The sequence below is a fragment of the Alosa pseudoharengus genome, unplaced genomic scaffold (genome assembly GCF_046254945.1).
Source record: "Alosa pseudoharengus isolate Yale_2024_CS ecotype anadromous, Long Island Sound unplaced genomic scaffold, YU_APseudo_1.1 YU_APseudo_1.1_scf_9, whole genome shotgun sequence".
NCBI lineage: Eukaryota > Metazoa > Chordata > Actinopteri > Clupeiformes > Clupeidae > Alosa > Alosa pseudoharengus.
Window position 1 is genome coordinate 7,292,893 of NW_027468881.1, and position 24,392 is coordinate 7,317,284.

At 40.2% G+C, this 24,392-nt stretch overlaps 3 protein-coding genes across 6 annotated transcripts; 2 read left to right on the forward strand and 1 right to left on the reverse strand.

The window, feature by feature from the left end:
• The first annotated feature begins 588 nt into the window (after positions 1–588).
• On the forward strand, positions 589–2,391 carry LOC143114573 (peroxisome proliferator-activated receptor gamma-like). The gene is made up of 4 exons (XM_076276242.1): positions 589–694; positions 921–1,120; positions 1,263–1,731; positions 2,144–2,391. The coding sequence occupies exons 1-4, from the start codon at positions 682–684 to the stop codon at positions 2,389–2,391; spliced, it is 930 nt and encodes a 309-aa protein (XP_076132357.1). The 5' UTR covers positions 589–681.
• A 1,675-nt stretch (positions 2,392–4,066) lies between these two features.
• Positions 4,067–14,411, reverse strand: raf1a (Raf-1 proto-oncogene, serine/threonine kinase a). Of its 4 annotated transcripts, XM_076275643.1 has the most exons (18): positions 14,300–14,411; positions 13,938–14,100; positions 12,602–12,826; positions 12,385–12,497; positions 11,967–12,069; positions 11,694–11,851; positions 11,267–11,359; positions 9,853–10,006; positions 8,458–8,482; positions 8,233–8,342; positions 7,992–8,109; positions 7,781–7,865; positions 7,422–7,601; positions 7,138–7,184; positions 6,896–7,014; positions 6,419–6,550; positions 5,567–5,701; positions 4,067–5,000 (listed from the first exon to the last, which is right to left on the reverse strand). In XM_076275643.1, the coding sequence occupies exons 3-18, from the start codon at positions 12,800–12,802 to the stop codon at positions 4,860–4,862; spliced, it is 1,914 nt and encodes a 637-aa protein (XP_076131758.1). In that variant the 5' UTR covers positions 12,803–12,826; positions 13,938–14,100; positions 14,300–14,411; the 3' UTR covers positions 4,067–4,859. The 4 variants fall into 4 exon arrangements, with proteins under 4 accessions (XP_076131758.1, XP_076131756.1, XP_076131757.1 ...); XM_076275641.1 differs by lacking the exon at positions 13,938–14,100 and having other exon boundaries at positions 14,161–14,403; XM_076275642.1 differs by having other exon boundaries at positions 13,938–14,403.
• Positions 14,412–15,944: 1,533 nt separating this feature from the next.
• On the forward strand, positions 15,945–20,358 carry cnbpa (CCHC-type zinc finger, nucleic acid binding protein a). The gene is made up of 5 exons (XM_076276027.1): positions 15,945–16,047; positions 17,425–17,539; positions 17,617–17,682; positions 17,878–18,076; positions 19,383–20,358. The coding sequence occupies exons 2-5, from the start codon at positions 17,428–17,430 to the stop codon at positions 19,498–19,500; spliced, it is 495 nt and encodes a 164-aa protein (XP_076132142.1). The 5' UTR covers positions 15,945–16,047; positions 17,425–17,427; the 3' UTR covers positions 19,501–20,358.
• Positions 20,359–24,392: the final 4,034 nt, after the last annotated feature.

Here is a 24,392-nt window from a genome sequence, read left to right on the forward strand (position 1 = left end):
AGAATAGAACAGAATAGAATAGAATAGAATAGAATAGGTTTTGTTGTCATTGGACAGCAGTTGTACAATGACATTTTCCAGCATCTCTCCTTCAGCGGTACGCAGAGAACTGGTATCAGTGCCCCTATATAAAAACAAAAAGGCACAAGATAAAAGACAGACAATCAACCTCAGCCTCTCCTTTCACCGTTAAAATCAATAAATAAAATGAATACAGCAATAAATAAGTCAGATATTGCACATTTGTAATGCAGAAAGATTGCTGTTATGCACCATTATTTGCTAGTGTTTAGTTCTTTTATGGCACATGGATAAAAACTGCTCATAAGTCTGGTGGCAAAAGATGTAAGCAATTATTATATACACCATGACATACAGTATATTAACGAATCTCCTGTAATGTGCAACTAGCTGATTGAGATTGAGTATTCTTCACAGACTGTTCTAACTTTTTTAGTTCATAATGTTCATTTAGTTCATTCCTCTGATTGAACATACCTCCTTCTGCTTACATAGCTTAAATTCAGGCTTATTTCAGAGTGTTTTTTTCCACAGGGTTTCTTCAGAAGAACGGTTCGACTGAATTTGATATATGACCATTGTGGCCTGCAGTGTCGCATTCAAAAGAAAAGCCGAAACAAGTGTCAGTATTGCCGTTTTCAGAAGTGTCTTTTAGTAGGCATGTCCCACAATGGTAAGGACCAACTTTTGAGAGACCAGCTTTTGCCCAAATTATATTTTGATATACAGTACATGTTCAGTCTTATTGGATATAAAACCTAAAAGATGCCTTGAGTTATGATAGATGTTCCAATTAAAAACTGACAACTATAATGCTGTACTCTGTATTGTTGCCCTCGGCATGAATTTGATTCCCTTTATCTACAGTGGCCTATTACATTCCTGTGTTTTTTTGTCAGCCATTCGCTTTGGTCGAATGCCCCAGACTGAGAGAGAGAAGCTTTTGGGTGAAATTGCCAAGGAAATGGAGCAGCTAGACAGGGAGGCTGCTGAGATGAGATCACTTGCCAAACAGCTGTATGATTCCTATATCAAACACTTCCCTGTACCCAAGAGCAAAGCCAAGGCTATTCTCTCAGGAAAGACCAGCAACCATGCGGTAAAATGGCCTTCATTTGTGCTGGACCTATACTGGGCCTAGTGCCTATACTGTTGTTAAGTTTTCATTGCGGGCGCCGGGCATACACAAAAATGACAGAGCTGAAATAATGAAGCCATTCGTCTGTTTTTGTGTTTTTCAGCCTTTTGTCATCCACGATATGAAGTCCCTCATGGCCGGGCAGCAGTTCCTAAACTGCAGACAGCTGCCCCAGCAGAAGCCTGAGGTCAACATGATTCTGGAGCCTGCCGCTGATGAGCTGACATTCTTCCGCCGGGTACAAATCCGCTCCGCCGAGAGCATCCGTGAGATCACCGACTTCGCCAAAAGCATCCCGGGCTTCGTGAACCTGGACCTGAACGACCAGATCACACTGCTGAAGTACGGCGCCATGGAGGTGCTGATCCTCCTGTGGGCGCCGCTCATGAACAAGGACGGCACGCTGTTTTCTTACGGTCAAATCTTCATAACGCGTGAGTTCCTGCGCAGCCTGCGCGAGCCATTCTGTGGGATCCTGGAGCCCAAGTTCGACTTTGCCATCAGGTTCAACATGCTGGACCTGGATGACAGTGACCTTGCTCTCTTCATCGCAGTCGTCATCCTCTGTGGAGGTAACTATAGAGAGTGAAAGAACATTTATAAAGACAACAACAATTATAACCTTCCCAGAATAACTACAATTGCTAAGGGTAGACTTGAATTAATGAATATAAATCTGTTGTTTTTTTTCTGTACCTCATACAACAATTTTAGTGATTTATAATTTGTCATAGGTAGTGCCACAGACAATTCTACAGTAGATACTATATATATATACATATATAAACACTGAATATCTGTATGTAAATAAATATAAATAAGCACATAAATCAAAATTAGTATTGTTTGGCATCATATAACAGACTTTTTACTCACAATTCACTTCAGCACAGCTTAATTTACTGGCATCTGTACATCTCTGTTCAATCAAGCAACTGTTTAACCATCTGCTTGACCTTGTGGTTGCTTGGTTACCATGTGAAGACCGGCCGGGCCTGGTGAACGTGAAGTCTGTGGAGGATCTGCAGGAAATGGTTCTGCAGGTGCTAGAGTTCCACCTGAAGACGGTGCATCCTGACCAACCACAGCTCTTCGCCAAGCTCCTGCAGAAGATGACAGACCTGCAGCCACTGGTGGCCGACCACGTCCGCCAGATCAACCTGCTCAAGAAGACAGAGCTGGACATGTGTCTGCACCCCCTGCTAGGGGAGATCATGAGGGACCTTTACTAGTGCAGACAACTGATGCAGACTACATCTACTCCCAATCTCTAAATTATATTTGTCATAAATCTTTATTTATCTCTAAATACACTACAAATTTAATATCTAAATGTTTGGAAAATGTTTTAACTTATAATAAAGGCTTTGGTGATGCTCGAGGGACAAAAATACCGTTGGGAAAATTATTGTAATTCTTCACTTAAGAGTTTCATATTGTCGAGGTTGTCAACCACTGTATTTGTAATGGACTTGAAGGCCACTAGAAGGCACACTATTCTTTGTGACATAAAGGTTGAATGTGCACTTTGCCTTGTATAAGTATAGTATATACTGTACCTCTGTAAATGTCATGCCTCTGGTCTACATAGCAAAATTCTTAATGCATTTCACATGGACCGATGACCATGTTCTCACTTACCACAGAAACTGCACTGAAACTGTAACGGAAACAAGCATGATTGCTTCATGTAATGAGCCACTAATCCAGCATCAATATTATAATCATTCAGAGACATCTCTTCAGTACACTGGAGGAAGTACTTTAAGCCTGAGCTTTTAGCAGCAGTAGCTGTTTGACAGGCCTGATTCTAGCAGAGGAACAATATTCTGCCTCACCATTGGTTTCGTAATGACATGGCATGTGTCATTTTTGGTTAGAGTGTGTAATAAGGCCATACTATCACAAAGAAACAGAGAGCAGAAATAGACACCAAGGACCACAACGAGATAATTATATGCATAGAGAAACTGCCAGGTCAGCAGACTCCCATGACCTAACGTTTTTGTCCATTCTGTTTGTGTTTTTTTTTTTTTACATTTTATTCACCACGTTAACCATAATGACAAATTAAGGGAGACCTTTCCCAAGCTATTTATACAACACTATCACTGTTTAGGCCTTTGTGGTACTAATGTCCCAATTCACATAGTCAGCTGAGGCCACCCCCTCCCTTAGCCTCTGTGCTGCTGACTTATTCAATCAAAAGACAAGGCTAATGACAAGCATCCACTAAGAGGACTAGAGAAGCGAACAGCAAGAGCAAGAATCCCAGACTGCAATTTTTACCCACTTGCTTCGTCATCAACACACACCAGCAACACTTATCACTTGAGACATAAATGACACCACCATCAGGAACCAATGTTTTTGTTGTGAAAGATAAAAAAAAAAAAGTTTCTGAAATCATCAGACGATGTTTGTGACAGACAAAATGATAGCATGTTTCCCAATATTGCTGTGTCTTCAGTGCTATCTCAAAATCTTTCTTTCAGATATTATAACGCATTCATTTATATTTCAAAATCTTTCTTTCAGATATTATAACGCATTCATTTATATTTCAAGATCTTTCTTTCAGATATTATAACGCATTCATTTATATTTCAAAATCTTTCTTTCAGATATTAGAACGCATTCATTTATATTTCAAGATCAAAGGTGCCCTGGCTGGAGCAGAGAAACAAGCAGTACAGTGATACTGTTGGAAAATGGGATCTTTGTCATCCTTTGAGAATTGGATCACAGGAGTAAGGCAAAGGCTAAGAACACATAATGCACCTTTAACCATGTTGGACTCGACCGATTGCGTGTGGTAGACATTACTCAATGGGAGCGTGAAAATATGCAACTCTCCCCTGGACGTTCAGTTTTAATGTTACATAACCTCACCACGCAACAGTGGAATAAAGTGCTCGAGTTTTATTTCCAAGAAATACCCTGGAACTAATTTCAGCACAAACTGCTGATTGCATTGTGAGAATCTACCAGGCAAAAAAAAAAAGAAAACAATGAACTGCAAAAAACATGAAAGCTGTGTTTAACTGTGATATTTACTGATAATTAAGATTAACTTACTTTTTTTATTAAAATAAAACATGATCATTAAACAAAAATCTCCACATTTTCAAAAAAGAACCCTTCAAAAACAGTACAGGACTGCTAAGTGGATTTAAAAAAATGAACTGTTGCTGACCATCAATTGTTATATTAACACCATTTTATGGCCAAAAAGAACTACTTTATGAAAATCACCGTGCCCACTTGACATGGACGGCAGAGAGAAAGAAAAAGTCAATTTGTTAGTGTGCACGGTGATTTGAATTTATAAGGGCACAAAATAAATCTGCTTCTGAACAGTGAAACGGAAACGATGCTTCCTTCAGTCCCCACGGAGGTCATTTCTGCTCCTCTGCTGAAAGAAGACAACTTCTCCTCAGCCATGAGGTACGAGGGGGAGACCAACCAGTGCCCTCGACGGCCATCAAAAGACCAAAGGCAACTCCTCTTTCTTTCTTTCTTTCTTTCTCGCTCTCTCTCTCTCTCAAGCGTTCCCTTCATACATCCAGACGTCCACCTCGAGGCCATGTCCTCCTCTGTAAGCACATATTGTGAACAGCCATTCAGCGGACACAGTTCTTGTCCGTCCGTCCATATGTCCATGGCTTAACAGAGGTAGACATATGTCCTAGAGTGAGCACTAGAAAACAGGCAGCTTCATGGAGGTCAAAGTGCAGGAGTTTATGTCCTCTGTCTGCGAGGCTCTGTGCAGTGAGGGCTCGGAGGCACTCCGGTTGATTTTGGGAAGAGCATGCTGGAGCAACTCGATGGACGACAATATCTACACAGGCCAACAAAGACCGAGACGGAGACCGGTTAGAGCAGAGAATGAGCACTATAATATAATTGTGAATAATAATAATATTCAATGCAAAGTTTAAGTCTGTCGAAAAACACTTGGCCCCTTTTAGTGCCAAATGTATTCCAAATCTCATATCCATGAAGAATGTACTTAGCTCTGAGCCCAAAATTCTTTCATGCAATTAGCCTTGAAATCCTAGCTACTAATCTGTCTGAAATGGTTCTAGGGACAAGTTACTCAAGCTACACTGGTGACAGGTGCAAAAACAAACACTGATTTATTCATATATATATTTATATTCAGAGTCACTTAACTCACATTTATACAGATTACTAAATTCTGCATTCAGATTCCACATTTCTTAATTCTGTTCATGAGAATGACTTGGAGTGGCTCTGACACTTTGATATTGATTCCATTAGTATTTAACGAGCGGTATTTAGAAATCTGAAATCAGCCAGGAAGAATATTTAATGGATTCTTTACAGCATTTTGCCATTGTAGGACCTGAATTGAATGAGTAAGTATTAGGCAACCTAGCACACCTGTGGAAAGAGGGGCCTTTCATCCTTGGACTTTTTGATGCAGTCGGCGACGAGTCTCTTCATGGCTTTGGGGCAGCTCTTATACAGCTTGGTGAGGTCTGGAGATAGGTATCCCCGGCCCACCATGAAGATTATCTGAACGGAGAGAAATGATTTCAATATTTACATTTTTTTTTTCTGGATCTGCTGCTATACATGCAGCTATTCACTCACTTAAACTCTATTCATAACGGTTCAGCTTTCAGGACTGGGTGAAAAAGAAAAATGACCATCCATGATAATGAGAAACAGCAGATCTACAGCACAGGAAGAGAAATGAGAAATGAAACATGAAAAGCCCCACAGTGATATCAACACAACACAACACACCAACACCCAAGAGTCTTCAGGAGAGGCAGTCGGCACATGCTCCAGTCTAATCCCGTTCTGTACAGTGGCATCCCATCCCGTGGTTGGGGTAGGGGAGAAGATTAAATTACAGGCCTAAATTTAGGTTAGCTCCAGGGCAATTGCTTCAGTGAGACTGGTGGTCCAGGAACCAGGCAAGGAAAGATCCAGGACCAGGATGGGACAGTGTTCCCTGAACGCGTGTATAACCATCCTGGGCTGTACAGTAATGTGGGGGGCTGAATGAATTGCAGTATATATAGATGCAACATCCTAACAATATGCCTCTTTCACCGATACCATGTAATGCCAATTCAGATATACAAACAGACACGTTTGAGTTAGTTTTACTCATTCAAAAGGTCATAGTTTCTCTTTAAGCAATTCAATTTAAGGAACAGGAGGCCAATGTAGGTTCATGTACAGAGTTTTTCAGACTTGTAACATCGTAGTTGCACTCCTTACCTGATCTCTGTTGGCAATCTGGGAGTACGGGATCTCGCCCGTCATCAGCTCATACAGGACGACTCCGTAGGAATAAACGTCTGACTGGAAGCTGTACGGATTGTTGTCCTCCATTCTGATTACTTCAGGGGCCTAGACAGAGAGATAAAAACATTCAATTTGATATGTAGTCAGTGATGCAAAGAACTATAGAATAGTTTTACAAAGCCAAATGCATTATTTTCATAACACTTCATCTAAATGTGGGTACAAAATGATTAGCATGTTGAGAGAAACTAAACATTCTGAACCAATATGATGATATGCAAACAGTTAACATATGATTGGTGCTTTAGTGGGGCTGCAGTAGGTTAGTACAGCCAGTCAATTGAGGTGTCTCCAGCCTGTGTACTCCCAGCATTTAACTAATATCCATCCCGGTGGCAGCGTATTTATACAATGCGTATGCTTTTCTAGACAAAAGCACATGTCACTCACCATCCATAATATGGACCCTGAAGGCTGCTCCACCTGATGGGATCCACTCCATCGAGCTTTCACAGTGGCTAAGCCAAAGTCCCCAATCTTCACGGTCAAGCCCTCATGCAAAAAGATGTCTGAACAACTGCCGTTAAGGTCCTGACTGATAAACTAATCCATAATATTCTCAGGCTTTGTGCAAAGCTCTGCAAAGCTAGTAAATTAATATTTATGTTCAAGACTTATTTCAGAAAGGATACTGTTAGATTTCATGTCACGGTGGATGATGTTCTTTGCATGTAAATAGCTAAAAAAACAAAAAGGTAACAAAATTATTAAAAAAACTTCCTGCCTGGTGTTAAAAAAACAAAAACAGCAATCTGCTGTTCCCAAACTATTCATGGCAGGCTCCTGCTTTGACAATGAAAACATTTGATAGAACTCTGAAATTCATAACTAACAATGCAAATACGATAAAAGTTACAGAATGAAAAACAAAATATGCAAAACATTGCAGGGCAGGTTTGAGTTCATTTTGCCTTACTCCATGCCCTGAGCGGTCTGCCTAGCGATGTCAATCAGCTGGAACATCTGAAAGTTGGTCGTCTCGAGCACGTGGAGGTGCTTGTACAGGCTGCTCCCATCGCACCACTGCGTCACAATGGCAAGGTTGTCTTTTGTCATGTAGCCCATGAACAACAGGATGTTGACATGTCTGGTCTTCCTGTAGTCAGATAAAGAAGCAGACAAAAAAAAAATCAACATTGAAAGATGTGTATAAGAATACCAACAGCAGCCCAAAATACACCATGCTGTAAAGGCCTGAACATATCAGTGAGTGTCTAATGATGGAGCAGTACCCATACTGTCTAGTGATAGAAGCTTGCTAACAGGGAGCTTTACCGTAACACTGCAACTTCATTACGGAAAGCTTGGAACTGCTCCGGTGTAGGGTCTGTCACCTTTAATATCTTTACAGCAACATCGCCTGAGGGAAAAAAAAAAAAAGACTTATTAGACCAAAACTGCTTGTAAATGGTCTAATATATGCAAGACACATGACATACACATATATGGTTAAATACTCCGCTTACACAAACAAAACAAAACTTACCATGCCATTTCCCTTTCCACACAGTTCCAAAGGAGCCTGAGCCGATTCGTGACTGGAGCATCACCTCGCTAGCTTCAATCTCCCAGTAGTAGCTGGAGTCTCTCTTGTCCCGTGGCCGCTGCAGACACCAGCAAACGTCAGGCCCCGTTTTTAAAAAACACCAACATGAACTTCAAGGAGCCTCATTCTGCCGGCAGCTAGATGGTGCTGCAGCCTACTGTCAATCAGAATTTGGACTTACAATCTTGTTTTTCTCCTGAGAACCAAAGGATCCTGCCCTTTCTTTCTGTGCGGGGGCTGGTGGTTTGGACTGGGACCATCCAGTTGGGCTCTGACTTGGAGAGCTTCCACCTTGAGAAGGGGAAATCATTTCCACAGGCTTGAAAATGGGCAATGCCTTCATAGTGTTATAAGCACACCTGTAATATTATTATTTCTGAGAATCAAAAAGTCTAATATGACCTACCTGAGCTATGACCTTGCATTGCATCCTAGAAAGACAAGAGATTTCAAGGTTGCATGAAATCAATAGTTTTCATGTCCTCTTGCAGTACAGCAACTTAAAATGTGTTTCACTCTCTCAGACGCAAGCAGAATAGATCGTGGAGGTGAACAATACCTACTCTTCTCCTCAGGCAAAATCTGCGGCACCAGGAACTAGGTGAGGTATTCAGGCAATCTAGCTACTCGTCATCACAAAACAACAACCAGGTATAGACAAGGAAAAGAAAGGAAAAGTGGACAGGTGAAGGGGAAAAGAGGAAAATGGACACTAAATATGGCAAAGGAGAAAATGCATAAATAATGGATAAATATTATATATAAACTAAGAAATGATTGTTAAAAGGGTGAAACGGTGAAAAAGACAAGGATTTGGAAAACATGTTAATCCTATTGACTAGGATTACACCAAGTAGGATAGAGAAAGAAAAGAGATATTTATGATTGTTGAGATGCATGTCCCAAGAAGCTGAGTTGCACTACAACCAAAACAAAAGATCCGTGGGGTGTACTACGAATCTCGATTAGTGGGTTAGCGAGGTATGTTGCGCTCAAAGCCAGGCTATGCTGTGACACGAAAGTGGATCTGTTTTAGTGTCGCTATATCACCATGGTATCTTATGCGGTCAACCAAACCTGGTCGGGAGGAGGTTATGTGCTAAGTTATAGCTCAAATCGTGTAATCTACCGCACACTGACCAATCAATTGTCTTAAAAACGAAGTTCTCACGTGTAGGATTCTGTCATATATCTTACAGGTGGAGCTCCGCCTCTACTAACATTTTGGATCTTGAATGCGCTTTAATAGTGCTGTGCGTGCAAATATCCCACTATGGACGTGCATACCATACAACAAGCGATGACAATTGATTTATTTGATGTTATAGGTTAGACACAAAAAAAGACCGCAGTGTAGATTAAGCTATCGCTCATGAATGCGGAAGTAATTGTTTTTAAATAGAGGCGGTCTTGTGAGTCTCCACGTTACACGATTGGCCAAAGTCATCCCAACACCGAGAACGCGCACAGATCTGAGCTGAAAGCCTAGTTTGACAAATATATCACATAACTGCAATCGTAGTATCACTTAACGTATACCCCTGAGTCAAGGCTTTGTCAAGCCTCGATATGTCTACATAGCCTAGATATCTCTAACGTGCTTCGTAGTATACCCCACTGAAATGGTGAGCCACAAAATATTTATAACATTCGAAGGGACAATCATGCCCAATGGTTGTAGCACAACAAAGCTTTAAGGAAACGAACCATCCTCCTGTGAATTTCTAATCATGGGAGGTCTTTGGTAAAAAAAAACAACAACCAAAAGTATGTAAAGGAGCACTCTGTCTTGTGCTGTTACCTCAATCATGCTGCTGTCAACGGGCAGGGTGGTGCTGACCATGTGGACATTTGGGGTGGACGTGGACCTCTGGCGCTGAGACAGAGCTGACCCAGAGGTGGAGTAAGGAGCGGGGTAGTTAAAGACGTGAGGGGTTGAGTGTCTGTGCAATGAGCTGAAAGATACACAAAGATGAACAATAGGTAAGTAAGACTCAACAGGAGCAGACAATATACAGATGACTGAACCACAGCATCTGAACCACATGATCTGACAAAAGTTTATCTTTTTTATGTTTACATCCAGGGTACAATATGTGAAGTACATCAATGTACAGTGACAACAACTGAGCTTGCTGCACGAAACCGCCATTAGAGTTTCACATCTTGTATGAAACTTTTCAGTCGTTTGAGAGCGTTAAAACATTGACTTCACCACAAACCCAAAACATGTGTGCCCTAACGCACACAAACATAACAGAAACACTGTGAGGAGGATGCTCTGCCAGCTACATGCATTTGCTCTGCTTCACTGCACATGGGATGACGCGGATGTCCACCGCATTGTGAAGTGCACAGGCACACAGTGGGAGTGAACCTGCTGTCTCATACATAAGACACGGGTGAGCACATGGGGCGCTTATCGTAGTTGCACGCTCATCTCTCTGTTTTTTCGACAGTGCTGAAACCTGTTGTTACACAAACAAGCCAAAAAGAACACACAGCCTCTACCAACAACCCCATGTGTACACACACACACACACACACACACACACACTTAGGGTAAATCCTTTATTTCTGGCACAGAACTGGATTTCCAATGGCATAATAGCCATCGGTGTGCACGAAGGGAAATAATCCTTTCTGAAAACTAATTTGGCAGAACTACTCTTAAATTGTTGAAGTATGGAAAGAACAAAACGTTCTTTTCATGCAAGGGTTTCAAAAGTACCACGGATTGGTTAGACTTACAAGGAATCTGTGGACGTAATCAAAAAAGGGATTGTTTCATCTCAGTGGCAAGCACTAATATGCTTTACTGCTTCTTAACAATCAGTTGAGGGTTTTACTAGCATAAGAAATCATGTCTTTTTTTTACAGTCATGGAGTCATCTTGTAATCTGTTAAATGATCATTTGGCGTCACTCGTACCAAAGCACTACACTCTGCCATCAGTCTTTCACAAAGTGCAATACCCTTTAATATCAAAGCGTTACGTTTTATCACCTCAGTGATAAGATCCCATTAATTTAAGGAGAGCAACAACCAGAGACAATACTGTAATTTTAGAGAGACATTCTACAGTGAAACTATCTCCAATGATACCATCCCAGCCCTTTTATAATGATTAGAAGGCTATGAAGTTTTATAGGGAAACAAGAGGACCATTTAACAGAAGCCATGCTGGAGGGTAAGGAAAGACAACCCAAGCTCACCCGCTAGGCACTCTGGTAATGGACTCCCTCATTCGACGGGACGACAGGGGAGGAAAAGATGGGCCACCACTTTCACCGGGAGTCGGGAACAACCTAAGAAAAACACAACAGCATTCTTCACCGGGTCTGCAGCCTGTCAACTGCAACACATACACACCTAAGTAATTCTAAGAAAGTCTGCACCTTCGAACCTTGAACACTCACAATTTAATCTTAAAACTGTTGCATGTTCGGACTGTGATTTGTGTATCAATTGGCAGTGGTCTGGCCATTACCTGGGCCTAATATCTACATGTATTGTCTAAAACTTCTAAATGCACTGTGGCAAGTCCAGCTCATATTGCTATGACTTATGACTTTAGAAAGTTAAGTTGAAAAGTAAAAGGTCTTTTTTCCATGTTAGGATAGTATGGAGGTAGAAACTAACAGCAGTTGCCTGATGTTACTCCAGTCCACACACATCGTCGGCACTTTGGTGCTGCAGTGCTCATGGAATTTGTAGCCACACGTTTGGCAGCGGAAGCCGTTTAGAAGGAACTTCTGGCATATGTCACAGAAGGCCAACTTCAAAAATGTTTTCCGAACCTGAAAAAGTAAAAGACAGGGAATCAAAACCAGCCAGTGTCTCCACTTTTCCAGTGCTGTGTAAATAAGAAAGAGACTGTTTGGGTGGAGAATGCTTGACATGGGAGAAACTCACAAAGTTGTGTGTCGTAAGAGGAACATGATCCAAAACCTCCACCAGCAGTTCCTCCCCAATGAGTGAGTTGGAGTCTGTGTTCCAATCCATACGAGTCTTTATACTTCACAACACACACATACACACACACACACACACACATAAACATTTGGCTATTTGGTTTACATCTCCTAGTATAGTAATCAACTTTCAAAAAGGGACGCAGATGATCTAAATCAATGCATGTCTGTGACAATATCAAAACACAAATACAAGCACAAGCCTGCAGAGCTGTGAGTGTTCAGGTACACCAAAGCATGTCTAGACCCCAGAAGTGGGATATTTTCCCATACTCGAATAGTCCAAATGTTTTAATCTACTAAATCAGCTCACAGCCTATTATTTAAAACACATTATGTGAGCCAAGTGAAGTGTTTACCTCCTTTGACCGGGATGGAGCCTATAGACCGCACAGCATTCTGGCTGAAGTCCCCGAACCTTCAGGGCCTTAATGAGGCAACTATGCAAAGTCATGCCAGGCCGTACATTCACCTTTTAGACACATAAAACAATGCACTATATTATTCAAAGACACACAGACCCACACACAGGCTTTGCATTTGAATTACAAGGATATGGCAGTCTTTTTGACTTACTACGGTGCGTTGCTGGTTGGGGAGGTAGACTCGGATAGTGCTGCTCGTTTTGGAGTCTGCGATTTTGCTGTCATCTGATGCACGACGCTGATATGGAAAACCTTGGACCACGGTGGGAGAGGTACAAGGGCCCTCGAACACAGAGTCTTTTCCTCCAAGTCCATTGCTAAGGGTCCTCCAAGCTCCTTGTAGGTGCTCCATTAATATACTACTATGCTCAATAGCCTGAAGTAGCAAAGCAACACAGAAATAACACCAGTGATATACATTATAGAACTAGATTTTCATGCCATTTTTCTCTTTATATATGATGCATGCCTGAGTGAAATATTGAATGCAATAGGCTACATTCAAATACAATAGGCTAACATATCATCATAACATTACTACAACAAATAAATGTTATTTGTTATAACATATCCTAAAAAAATAGTTAGGCCTAGTAATCACTGCAATCTGGAGTAATGACAATTTGGCTAATTACAGAGACGTTTACTGTTGCAATAGGCCTTTTTATTTCCCGTCTTTCAACATGACCTTCTGTCATATTCGACTCAAATTCATACAGTTAAACACATTATTTGCATTGTTATGGAGGATATATCTCGTGACTGTGATATGGAAACAAAGATTCATAAAAATTCAAGAAAAACACAAATGCCTTATACGAAGGGATAACACAAATCTGTAAAAAGTAACAAAGTACTAGCCTACTACTACACAAATCTCCGGAACCAGCGCATTAGGCTACAAAGCACGAGAGCGAAGTAGACGTTACAGAACAAAACACCACGTTCATCATCATCATGATTAGGCTATCGATCAGCAATCTATGAGCCGAATTACGCTATAAAAGATTTCAAAGCACAACAAACGACTACTGAAATCCACCGAGCGATTAAGCGTCACTTGTTAGGATCTGCTCGAAACCACAATAGCATAACCTTCCTAACAGACGATCTGAATTTGGCCAATTTTTCACTGGAAACATGACAAAACAGGGAAAATGACTCATCCTTAGATGTTTTTACTTTTTAATTAATTTTATGATATATTGCTACATACCTATTAGTGCATCCAACAGCCAATATGATCGTCTGTCTGCATTTTGAACAATGAAACACTGTTGCGGACTGTTGACAGTGTTCTAAAGGCCCTTTTTTTTCTTACGACCCAAACTCCTACATCACTCCAAACAATGCAATCCAACTTTTGCTAAACCGTGACCAGGAAAATATTTTCTTTCTACGGCTACCATGTAGCGAAAGACGGAAGATGAATATGCATCGCCCAACAAAGGAACTTAAAGGGCATACCTCTGTCAATGAACACTTACCAAGCAAGGCTGAAAACTTCAGCTCCGCCATAACTTGAAGAAAAAGTGGAGACGCGATGACATCATCATATTGGCTAATTCGAACAGGCCTTTGCGGACAGGGGACAGCGGACTGATCACTGTCGATTGACTTTGACGATTACGATGTTTTCAATAGCATATCCTAGAAGCGTATTAGATAAAACAATTAACATTAAATTGTCAAGTTGTCAAGAATACGAACCATTTGGGTTACGCTTGATGACAGCCTATCAGGCTTCGGCTTCCCATATGTTGGTTTCCATTGATCACGTCGAAAGGGCGAAAAAAAAAAACACCTTTTAGGAGTCACGTGCAAGGCTGCTAGCTAACATTGAGCCCACCTCTCATGTTTTGAAATCAAATGAAAAGTCAACTGCTCGTTTATATCCATTCCTGTGTTTGTTTATGCGAGTGGTCAGTCTTTTGAATGTGCAGCGAATGAGGTCTGAGTTCCAGCGGTCGTCTGACGCCATTGATTGAAATTGGACCCCCAGTCATTCCAGCTGAGAATTGCGTTGTGAATGATTGAATAGAAATGGTGGAAGCCTCAGCTACGTGGTTATTGTTAATAAAGGTGACATAGTCTAGATTTTTCAAATCTATAGCCAGCCATACACTATAAACAATCTATAGCCATAAGCTTAGCCTGCCTCCAATCATAGTCTCAGTTTTCTACACTAGGGCTACAGTCAATTATTTGGTGTCCCATTAAAATGGGCATAGGCCTAATTATCCTCCTACATTTCACTTTCAGAAATGACAGCTTTTCTAACAAAATTAGGTGTGTCACATTGATTGGTACAGAGACTTATTTAAACATATCTTTACAAATACATAGTTGTATACAAGAAAGCACAAATAGCCTAATTTCAAGGTTCTCCATAAAATGCAGCCTACACATTCGAAAAATAACAATGCAATGTTTTCTAGGAACCTTCAGAGGTCTGACTATTTCCCATTTCTAGTCAAGTTATTTCTATAGGTTATGTAGAATATACTCTACCGGTCGGAAATGTCCATCCAATATCCATTATAGAAAACATACTAGCTAGCTGTGATCAGTTGCATTCTTTTTTAATCAGGGCAGTAGTTTTCAGATGATATTATGTGCTTACATAATACATAGCAAAGATTCTAGAGCGCTCCGCTCTAGAATCTTTGATACATAGTAAACAGAATGTGCCTTTGGAACATTGGATGAATGATTGCTGATATTGGGCAATGTAGATATTGCATAAAAGATCAGCCATTTCTTTCTGCAACAGTCGACTTTTTAAGTATGATAAAGAAACACGTTCTTCAGTCCAAACTTCACATTTTCAGCCATATTTTGTGCATTTTGTGTATTTTCAATCAAACTAGGTCCCTCAAATGGTCAACAACAAAAACTCATGCACAGAGATAGCCTAATAAATGTTAACAATTATTCTTCAAATATGCCATATAAAAAACACTGCACCCTTATATGGTGTACTATTCAGTTTGGCCTAGTTGGTTTCAGCCTGCTTATTTGATTCAATCCAGTAGGCAAAATCGTATATATATATGTGTGTGTGTGTGTGTGTGTGTGTGTGTGTGTGTGTGTTCCCAAATCAATGAGTAGACCTAGTCCATGAACCATCAAGAATATCACTAAGCAACATGTCTGGGTCAGGCTACTATATGCCTTGGGGCCTACTGCTACTAGACCTATTAACGTTTCGAACGACCAAGAATTTCAGTTAAAAACTAATTCTGATTGACCAACTATCAGTTAATTAACAAAAATACAACTGTGAGCCTACACCTTGCCAACTTAGAGTCAACTAAAAGCTTTTATAGCTGATTGTCAGAATAATAATTATATAATATAAAAAAGGGCGAAACAAAGTACCCCTCTTATCTGTGATTTGACACTTTATGGAGGTGGTGTCCGTCAGCATTTGTTTGTCATAGGTTAAAGGAAATCTACGTAGGCGCTCCTTCAGTAACCTTTGACTGGTTAGATGTAACGCCACTCCAAAGAGTCATGCGCAAATCGCATGTGGCGCAAAGGGAGAGAGGAGGAGTAAACAGCAGCGAGTCACGTAGCTAGTTAGCCTTCAAAAAGGTGAGTGCCACAAATGTTCTTCTTTATTAGCATGGATAAAATGTTAATTTTATGTTGTCCGATTCTTCTGTAAAACGGTTATGAGTTGGAAATATAAAATGTACTACATTAGATTTCCGTTAGCATTTTGAGTTGGCCTTGTGGCCCATGGTAGCAGCGCGGGAAAGCAGTCTTAGTAAAATGGAGTTAGGGTTTGATCTTATGCATCACAAATTAAAAATGTTCACGTTTTATTTTTCACGGGTGTAGTTTGAAAGCAGCTCGTTCACGTATAACGATGGTTGATCCTGTACAAAGTGTGATCCAAGTATTCAGCTATCGCTAGTTAGCGTGCTACCATTAGCTTTGTGTCGATGCGGCCCTTAAATGGTTGGAGGGCCAAGGTGCACATCCCTACTGATACCATATGGCTAAGCGACATAATGGCCAAGCGAGTTTTGCTGCTGCTCTGCACGTTGGCTAGCACGCTAACGTTAGCAAATAAGCTGAAATGAATATATCAAGACAACATGGTGTCGCTAGGCTAACTGCTTTGCGTTTCGTTTAGACGATTATTACCTTAATATATTCCGTGCATCATAAGTTTTACAGTTCCGAAAATCAGTATCATACGTTGAGTCCATGATAAGTCAACGTAGATACTGGTTTATCACAAATGGTACTTATCTAAAATCCGACGACAACTGGCTAATAAAAAATAATACCTAGCATTACCTAGCTGCTGTTGTGCCATGTGTCGTGATTTTTGGGCCTTGTTAGCTAGCTTGCAGATTGCCACACGTGACTTGTATTTTATGAGTAAATTGTGACTGATAGCTTTTTGCTTTTATTTACACGTCTTGTATTACTGGTTCTTTTTTCTAAAGGTATGCAATCAAGACGGTTATTTTAATATAAATTGATGATAGCTCCACAGGGTTATGCCAGCGGCTGATGGCTAGCTCAAGTTAGCCAACAATCCTTGTTCTGACATTAGTTAATTATTCTGATTTCATTGGTGCACAAGTTAGCCTGGAAGTGAGTAAACTAGTTTACAACTAGTAAACATCCAGTTTGGTAACATTGTTATTTTTAAGTTTCCATATTGAAAATTATATTTTATATTAGTTTATAAATCGGCTCCTAAGCACTTACTTTAAATCTTCATTTTGGTAGCCAGCTATGTCATGCCAAGAGGATGGATTGCCGTCAATAGGTAAGGCAGACAGTAGCTAGCGGATCCCTTATGCTACATTTGGACTGCTTTTGTCCAACTGTCTTGCCAAGTTAAGTGTGACTGTGTTGCAGTAGTCTTATTAGCTTAGTGTTGATAGAATTCCATTAGTTAGTAAATGTGTGTTACCAACTGACTTTTTGGTGTGGTTTGAATCTTCACAGAGAATGGAAATGAGTAGCAGTGAGTGCTTTGGTTGTGGCCGTTCTGGACACTGGGTTAAAAACTGCCCCAATGCAGGAGGCCGTGGTCGTGGCAGGGGCAGAGGAAGAGGAAAAGGTATGTTTTGTTGTTTTTCTGACAAAAGAATGTGAGAGATGCAATAGAATTTGAAATTTATGTTCCGTTTCTTCTAGATCTTTTCTGCTACCGGTGTGGAGAGCAAGGCCACATTGCCAAGGACTGTGAACAGACTGAGGATGGTGTGTGAGATCTCTCTCTCTCTCTCTCTCTCTCTCTCTCTCTCTCCAAGTATAGATACTATTAAAGGTGGTGGTGGTAGTAGAACTTTAATAATGCTGTCCTACAAGGATAAGAGTTTCATTGCCATCAGTGTGAAAGCCTTTCAGTCTTAAAAGTGAATTACTGATGTTCTCTGTGTGTGTTCCCACTTTTAGCTTGTTACAACTGCCACAGGAGTGGTCATATTTCCAGGGACTGCAAGGAGCCGAGGAAGGAGAGGGAGCAGTGCTGCTACAATTGTGGCAAGGCTGGCCATGTGGCCCGGGACTGCGACCATGCCAATGAGCAGAAGTGCTACTCTTGTGGAGGCTTCGGTCACATCCAGAAGCTCTGTGACAAAGTGAAGTGTTACAGGTGACAATTAAAGCCCTTTCTAACCAATTTGCGTTAGAATAATACCTGTTGAGTTGAGTGGAGCTCTGGAAGTTGGCTTTAAGGGGCAGTCCTCAATTCCAGCCGTAGCTCTGCGAACAGAATACATTGTGGTTCATACTAAGCGGTACACAATTTTAACGTCTTGGTCCAGGGTAGGGCTTGGCTATATAGCCAAAAAAGTAAATCTAGAGCTTGTAGCTGGTGTAATAAAACTCACAATTTTAATTGATTTGTTTCCTGTCTACATGAAATAAGACGGCAAAAAGATTTCTTTGTTAACTATATGCTAGCTAGTCATATCGCCTATTTATGCTGCGTTCCATTTGTCCTCCTGAGTTGATTACCGAGTTGTTTTCCTGCATCACTAAGAGGAAGTTGCAAATGGAACGCCCTTTGAAGTCGTATCCAGACTTGTCAGCCCGTTTTAACCACATGTACCTTGAGTTTGAATTCCCAAGATGGCTGCACCCATTAACAGTTAATGAGAGCTGTAGTTATGCACTGTTTATTAGCATTACTACAGCTCTCATGAAATCAGTTGTAGAAACATTAGTGTCCGAACATTTTTAAAATACTGTGTAATACTTTGTTACAACCTGGTATTACTATATCTGGTCACAATCACTAACAACCGACAATTGTTCTCACAATTTGTTAACCCAAGCTGGTTGTTTTAACACAGATTCCAAATTACTAGTCGTTTTACAAGACAACTGGAGCATGGCAATAACCCAGCCCCAGTCTACACATGCAGCCTTTAGTATTTGCAATCATGAATAGGTGGCATTGGCCCTCTGTCTGCTAGCAATAAGTACGACACTATAACATGTAACAGTAAAATCTCCAAAGATAAGCTACAAGATGCTACAATTACCAATGTCAAAAGTAAATGGTAATGGAGAAAAAGTAGCCAAGGTGCTTTGTAGATTCCTCTTGAACTCAGGTAATCAACGAACAGTTCCACAATATTCATTGAATGAGATTTGTAATAACACAGGAAGAAACATTTTGTACAGCTCTGGTGGGTTCTGGTGATGTCAGATGTGTTGCCACGGAAATTTGAGTGACAGGAGAGGTAGCACTAATTTTTGATCTTTCATGTCGTAGAAAGACTCATGTCGTAGAAAGACTCAAGTTAGTTTGATGTTAGTTTGAGTGTAGTTCGGATTGCTGTTCTGCACTAGTATTAACAGCCTTTCTGCATGTTTAAGAACTTGTACAATTAAGTTTTTACTAGTTTAACGACTGTAACGTTGCATAACCAGATGTTTGGTGTGTTTTGCAGGTGTGGTGAGATTGGTCATGTTGCCGTTCAGTGCAGCAAGGCCAGTGAGGTGAACTGCTACAACTGTGGCAAGACCGGCCACCTGGCAAAAGAGTGCCCTATTGAAGCCACCGCATAAACGGTTACCTCTGATGCCCCTCCTTTTTTTCTGATTGATGGTTGGTTGTATTATTTTTCTCTGAATCCTCTTCATTGGCCAAAGGTTGGCAAACAGAGGCTAGTCCCAAGCCAGTGAGCTTCTCGACATGTACAAAAGAAGCAAGGGGTGAAAAAAAAAAAATCTTTCTGCATTCAATACAAAAAAATGTTTGTTTAGTTTGGTAGAGGTGTTCTGTATAATGCTTTGTTAAAGATCCCCCTTCAACGTCACTGGTGAACAGAGATCAGTGTCATGGGACAAAAAGTGCTACGTTGGTCGTCTGAGCACAAAGACGATGAGTGCCTCAGCAAGATGAACTGGAAGTTAAGGAAGCCAGTACTTCCAAGTTTTTTTTTTTTTCAGTGGGGAAATGAGTTGGCTTATGAGTTTTTCCAATACATCTTAATCTGGGCCCACCAAGCAGTATGCATGGAAGCGGGCATGAAACATAACAATAATAATGAAAACACTTTTGGAATATTAAGATCCTAAGTTCTTTTATAAAGGTCATCTTGTTTGCAAGTTAAGTAGACCTTTTGGTTGTGAAGCACTCAAGGTTGAACTTTTTAAAAAGCCAATTTTTGAAAAGTCTGCCTTGGGTGAGAACCTCAAGAATCACAGAATGACTCGTGAAATTAGCAGTTATTTGCAAAAGGAGAATGTTTTCACAGAAATCAAAAATATTATTTTTGTACAATATCACTAAGACTACTGTAAAAATATCATTTGCTTGTACTCAGTTTTTAAGTCGGAAGGAAAATGCAGTTGAAGTCCTAGAACATAGAAATGTAATTTTAAACTATCAATAAACCTGGAGGAGGTTGGAGGGTAAACACATATTTTGTTTGTGCCTGTTTTCTGGTGTCCTGTTTGTTAATTGTCATTTGTTTCAAATGCGTTTTTTTCCTTTTGAATTGCCTGAAAGATTTACAGAATGAGATCTCAGTGGCCATTCCCCATATTCCAAGTTGTTAAAATATTCTCTTGGGCAGCGTTGTGCGAGGCCAGTTCCAGCAATTCCAAAAATGTGGCGTCACACTCACCATAGTTGAGCGAGGGGGACCTTGTCTTCTGTAGCCTATAGGCTTCTGTTCTGAAGACGGTTAGCTCTGCTGGCATTTGCAGAGTAAATATAGACTGCCCATAAAAAGCCCTTTTGCTCATGGCCTCTCTGGTCATCATATTTTGAATTGGCAAGACCTTTTTTTTGGTGCCAGTTTTCCTAGTTCATATCAGGTATGATGACATTTTCCAAAATTGTGTAGATTTCAGCATAGACTGCAAGTTAAGAATTTGGCCCAATAGTCAATCACTAGCCAACTACCTATGACCATGCTTCTTGTAAATGGGGGATTACTAGCCATGGACTTGTATTGTTAGAAATGATGTGGTGCACTAAGACGAAATGATTACTAATGGCAATTTTCAGGTCAAGGGAAAAAGAAAAACTGTTAAGTTTTTTTTTTTTTAACCTTTAAGTTTAAAATTATGTAGACAAGAAGATTTAAACAACGCCTATTTGACAGCAGCGGGAATCACACGAACTTACAATCACAGATCATCGCCAAAATTAGCTTACTCTGGGGGTAGGGAAAATATTTGATTGGATTGCCACATATAGCGCAGAATTCACAATAACTATCGACTGGTATCATGTTTGCCAAGGGAGGACATGATTAGCGAATGTGTCTGATTTAAACCAAAAGGGAAATCTTGACTCCTAGTTATGCTGTTGAAGTACAAAGACATGGAAGAAACGTGTAGGCCTACTCGGTTTAACCAATAAGATTGAAAGAGCCAGCTGATCGCCGTGAAGCCTGTTGCGGTGACGCTAAACTGCCACATGTTGTGACAGATGCTACAGGAGCAGCTGTTACCGTGCTTGAATCGCACTCGGACCAGATTTCATTTCTTTGCAATCAAGGTGGTTCAGCTTACACTCGAGTCTCTGCACCAAATGCAAGGTTACAAGCAGCCTGAGGAAGTAGCCATGCCCTTGTGTGGTTCGTCGTTCATTCCGGTCATATAGGCTATAGGAAATTAGATTATATTCTACATAGCTAATTCGGGCTGTTTTATAGCCTATGCAGATTAGGCTACAATGTTGCTCATCTTAATTGACGAATATTTTTTGTTTATGCAATGACCAATAGGTGGCGTGTTGTAGCCTAGTTATCAAATGACTCCCAATCTTCTCCCCTAGATATGGGGTTGGTGTTATAGAGGTCTGCTATTTTAGGCCTACTGAAATACAGAAAAGTTAAAGCTGTTAGAAATACAAACTAAGAAACAAAATGAAACTCACCATATGTAGGTCCATTTAAATGTGTTCAGAGACAGTGATGTAGGCCTACTCTAGTCAAAATGTGTAGGCCTATAGCTAAGTGAGTAGGCTAAAATATTGGCTAATCTTAAAGGCTAAGTTGATTGAGTTAAAATTCACACAATTCTGCATATTTTAAAGAAATATACCTTTTACAGTTTCAAAATAAAAAAAAGCCAGAAGCAAAAGTTTCTAATTTAGACATCCTAGTAACATCACCTAGGCCAAGTATCACAGCTTGTAAATACATTTTGTAGCCAGCTAAGACTCGTTCAGTTCTTGTCTTCCTTGCAAAAGGCTAGTTTTGTGAGATTCTTGGGCAGTCTGATCTTTTGAGGTGTAGGCCTATTCAGTATTCTCAGAATCGCAGTGATGTTTAGGTCAGGGGACTTTGATGGCAAAACCATAAGTGCACTTAAGGTACTCCATTGAGGATTTTTAGGCGTGTTTAAAAAATTGTCCTGTTGGAAAAGTCATTCTCTAGTAATTTTTCTACAGACTCATATTTGCTTCCAAAATCGGCTGATATTAAAGGAACCATATGTAAGATTGTGGCCAAAACTGGTACTGCAATCACTTTACATTACTGTAGAGCGTTGTATCCCCTCCCCCTCCCCTCTGACTGGCAGAGCTGGCAACCCGGATGCCGAAACACTACTGACTTCGTGATTAGTACATAGGTGGAGGGTGGCGCATCAGGCCAAAACACAACATGACATGACAAAACACAACATCAACATCAGTTGAAGGCTGCAACTTCACTTTTTAAAATGACAATATCCTGGCCGGACTGCTGTTGTCAGTGATATAAGTATTTGAAATGAACATGATTTCTTAATGTCTAGTGACATACCAGAGCCATTTTATGATTAATTGAAATACATTTCTTACATATGGTTCCTTTAAATTTAATTCATTCTTTGTTCTACAAGTGAAATGCTCCTCATGCCACGAAGAGCCTCTGATAAGGCTCTGAGGCCAACCATGATCAATCCAACCCTGTATACAGTAGGCTACTTAACAGGTGGAACGGAGTTCATTATTAATGAAATTCAGCACTCTTATTTCTCCAAACACCTTCATTATACCAACATATTATATTTTAACCTCAACAGACCACAGGGCTTATATCTGAAATGCATCAAGCTTGCTACTGTGTGTGATGAATTGAGGAAATGGTTGTCTTTGCTATCTTCTCATAATCTTCCTCTGCTTTATAGGAATCTATTTTATTTTCAGAGCGCTAGATGGCGGCTAAGGTACGCCTTTTTGGGACAATCTTAGATAAGTCAGGGCATTTATAAAGCTTTCAAATTTGCATTACCATGGCCTTTCCTAGTGATGATCTGTTCATTCACAGTAACCGTTTTTGTCCAGAAGTGCATAAACTCTTTAGCACGCCAGCTTGGAACAATGTGTGCATGTGTTTAATCTGCAAGTGTTTGTAACTTTAAAGCTGTACACGTACACACTTGTTGTCCCTTTAATTGTTTTTATTTGTTGTTAAATATGCTACATATTTAACTAAAGATGAGAGAATGAAGAAAATTGTTACCAATTTTCGTTTGGAGTCATTTTCTGTGGATTCTGAGGGCAGAAACCTCTCAAATTCACAGTTAATATTGTTAACATTTTTAAAAAAGTTAATGCAACTGAGTCATAAAAACCTAGTGTATCAATTAATTATAATTACATTGAGGCCAGTGTGCGAAAGGCAACAAACTAGGTCCAGCAGTATACCCGTATGTTATTTATATATATATATATATATATATTAGGGGTGTAACGGTACACAGAAGTCACGGTTCGGTTCATACCTCGGTTCGGACATCACGGTTCGGTACGAGTTCGGTACAGTGGAGGGAAAAGCAAAACAAAAATGCAGAAAGCATTTTTTTTTGTACATGTCTCAGGCTGTACCACCTAGTGTCATACAGTCTCTTCCCTGAGCTATCTGCAACAGCCTGAAGTGTGTAAGATGTAGGCTAAACAGTACAATAAGTACAATAAGTACCCAGACTCCATCTGTAACTTGTAAACAAAATAAGACAATCAGCTCTAAAACTGAAAATAGGCCTACAGCATCTCTTATTTCTGAAAGTGCAAATTACATAGAAAAATGATTTTTAAAAATCCACTTAAACAAGACCTTCAACATCTGTGTTTAGTTGTATATGGAAGGGTCTACAATTTGCCTCAATATTTTTTTTATTGTGTGTAAAGTAATAATCTAGCCTACTAACTGTGAAAATATCACACTATTTTGCCTTTTTTTTAAAAACGAAATTGCTCCTTTCATTTCATAAACAGACTACAACTAGAAGTCACGTGACTTTGCCCTTTGACGTTAACTCACCGTAGCATGGTTTGTTTATTAGCCTGGTTAGCGTTGTCACTTTATTTTACTGTCTATGCACTTAACACTACCAGAACCTCATGTGAGAAGTTACAAGTTACCCCAACATAAAGGTAATTACCACGCGATTTACATAGCTTTCTGTCATTACGAAATCATTTAATTTAAGCCATAGGTTTTGGCCCTATTTGT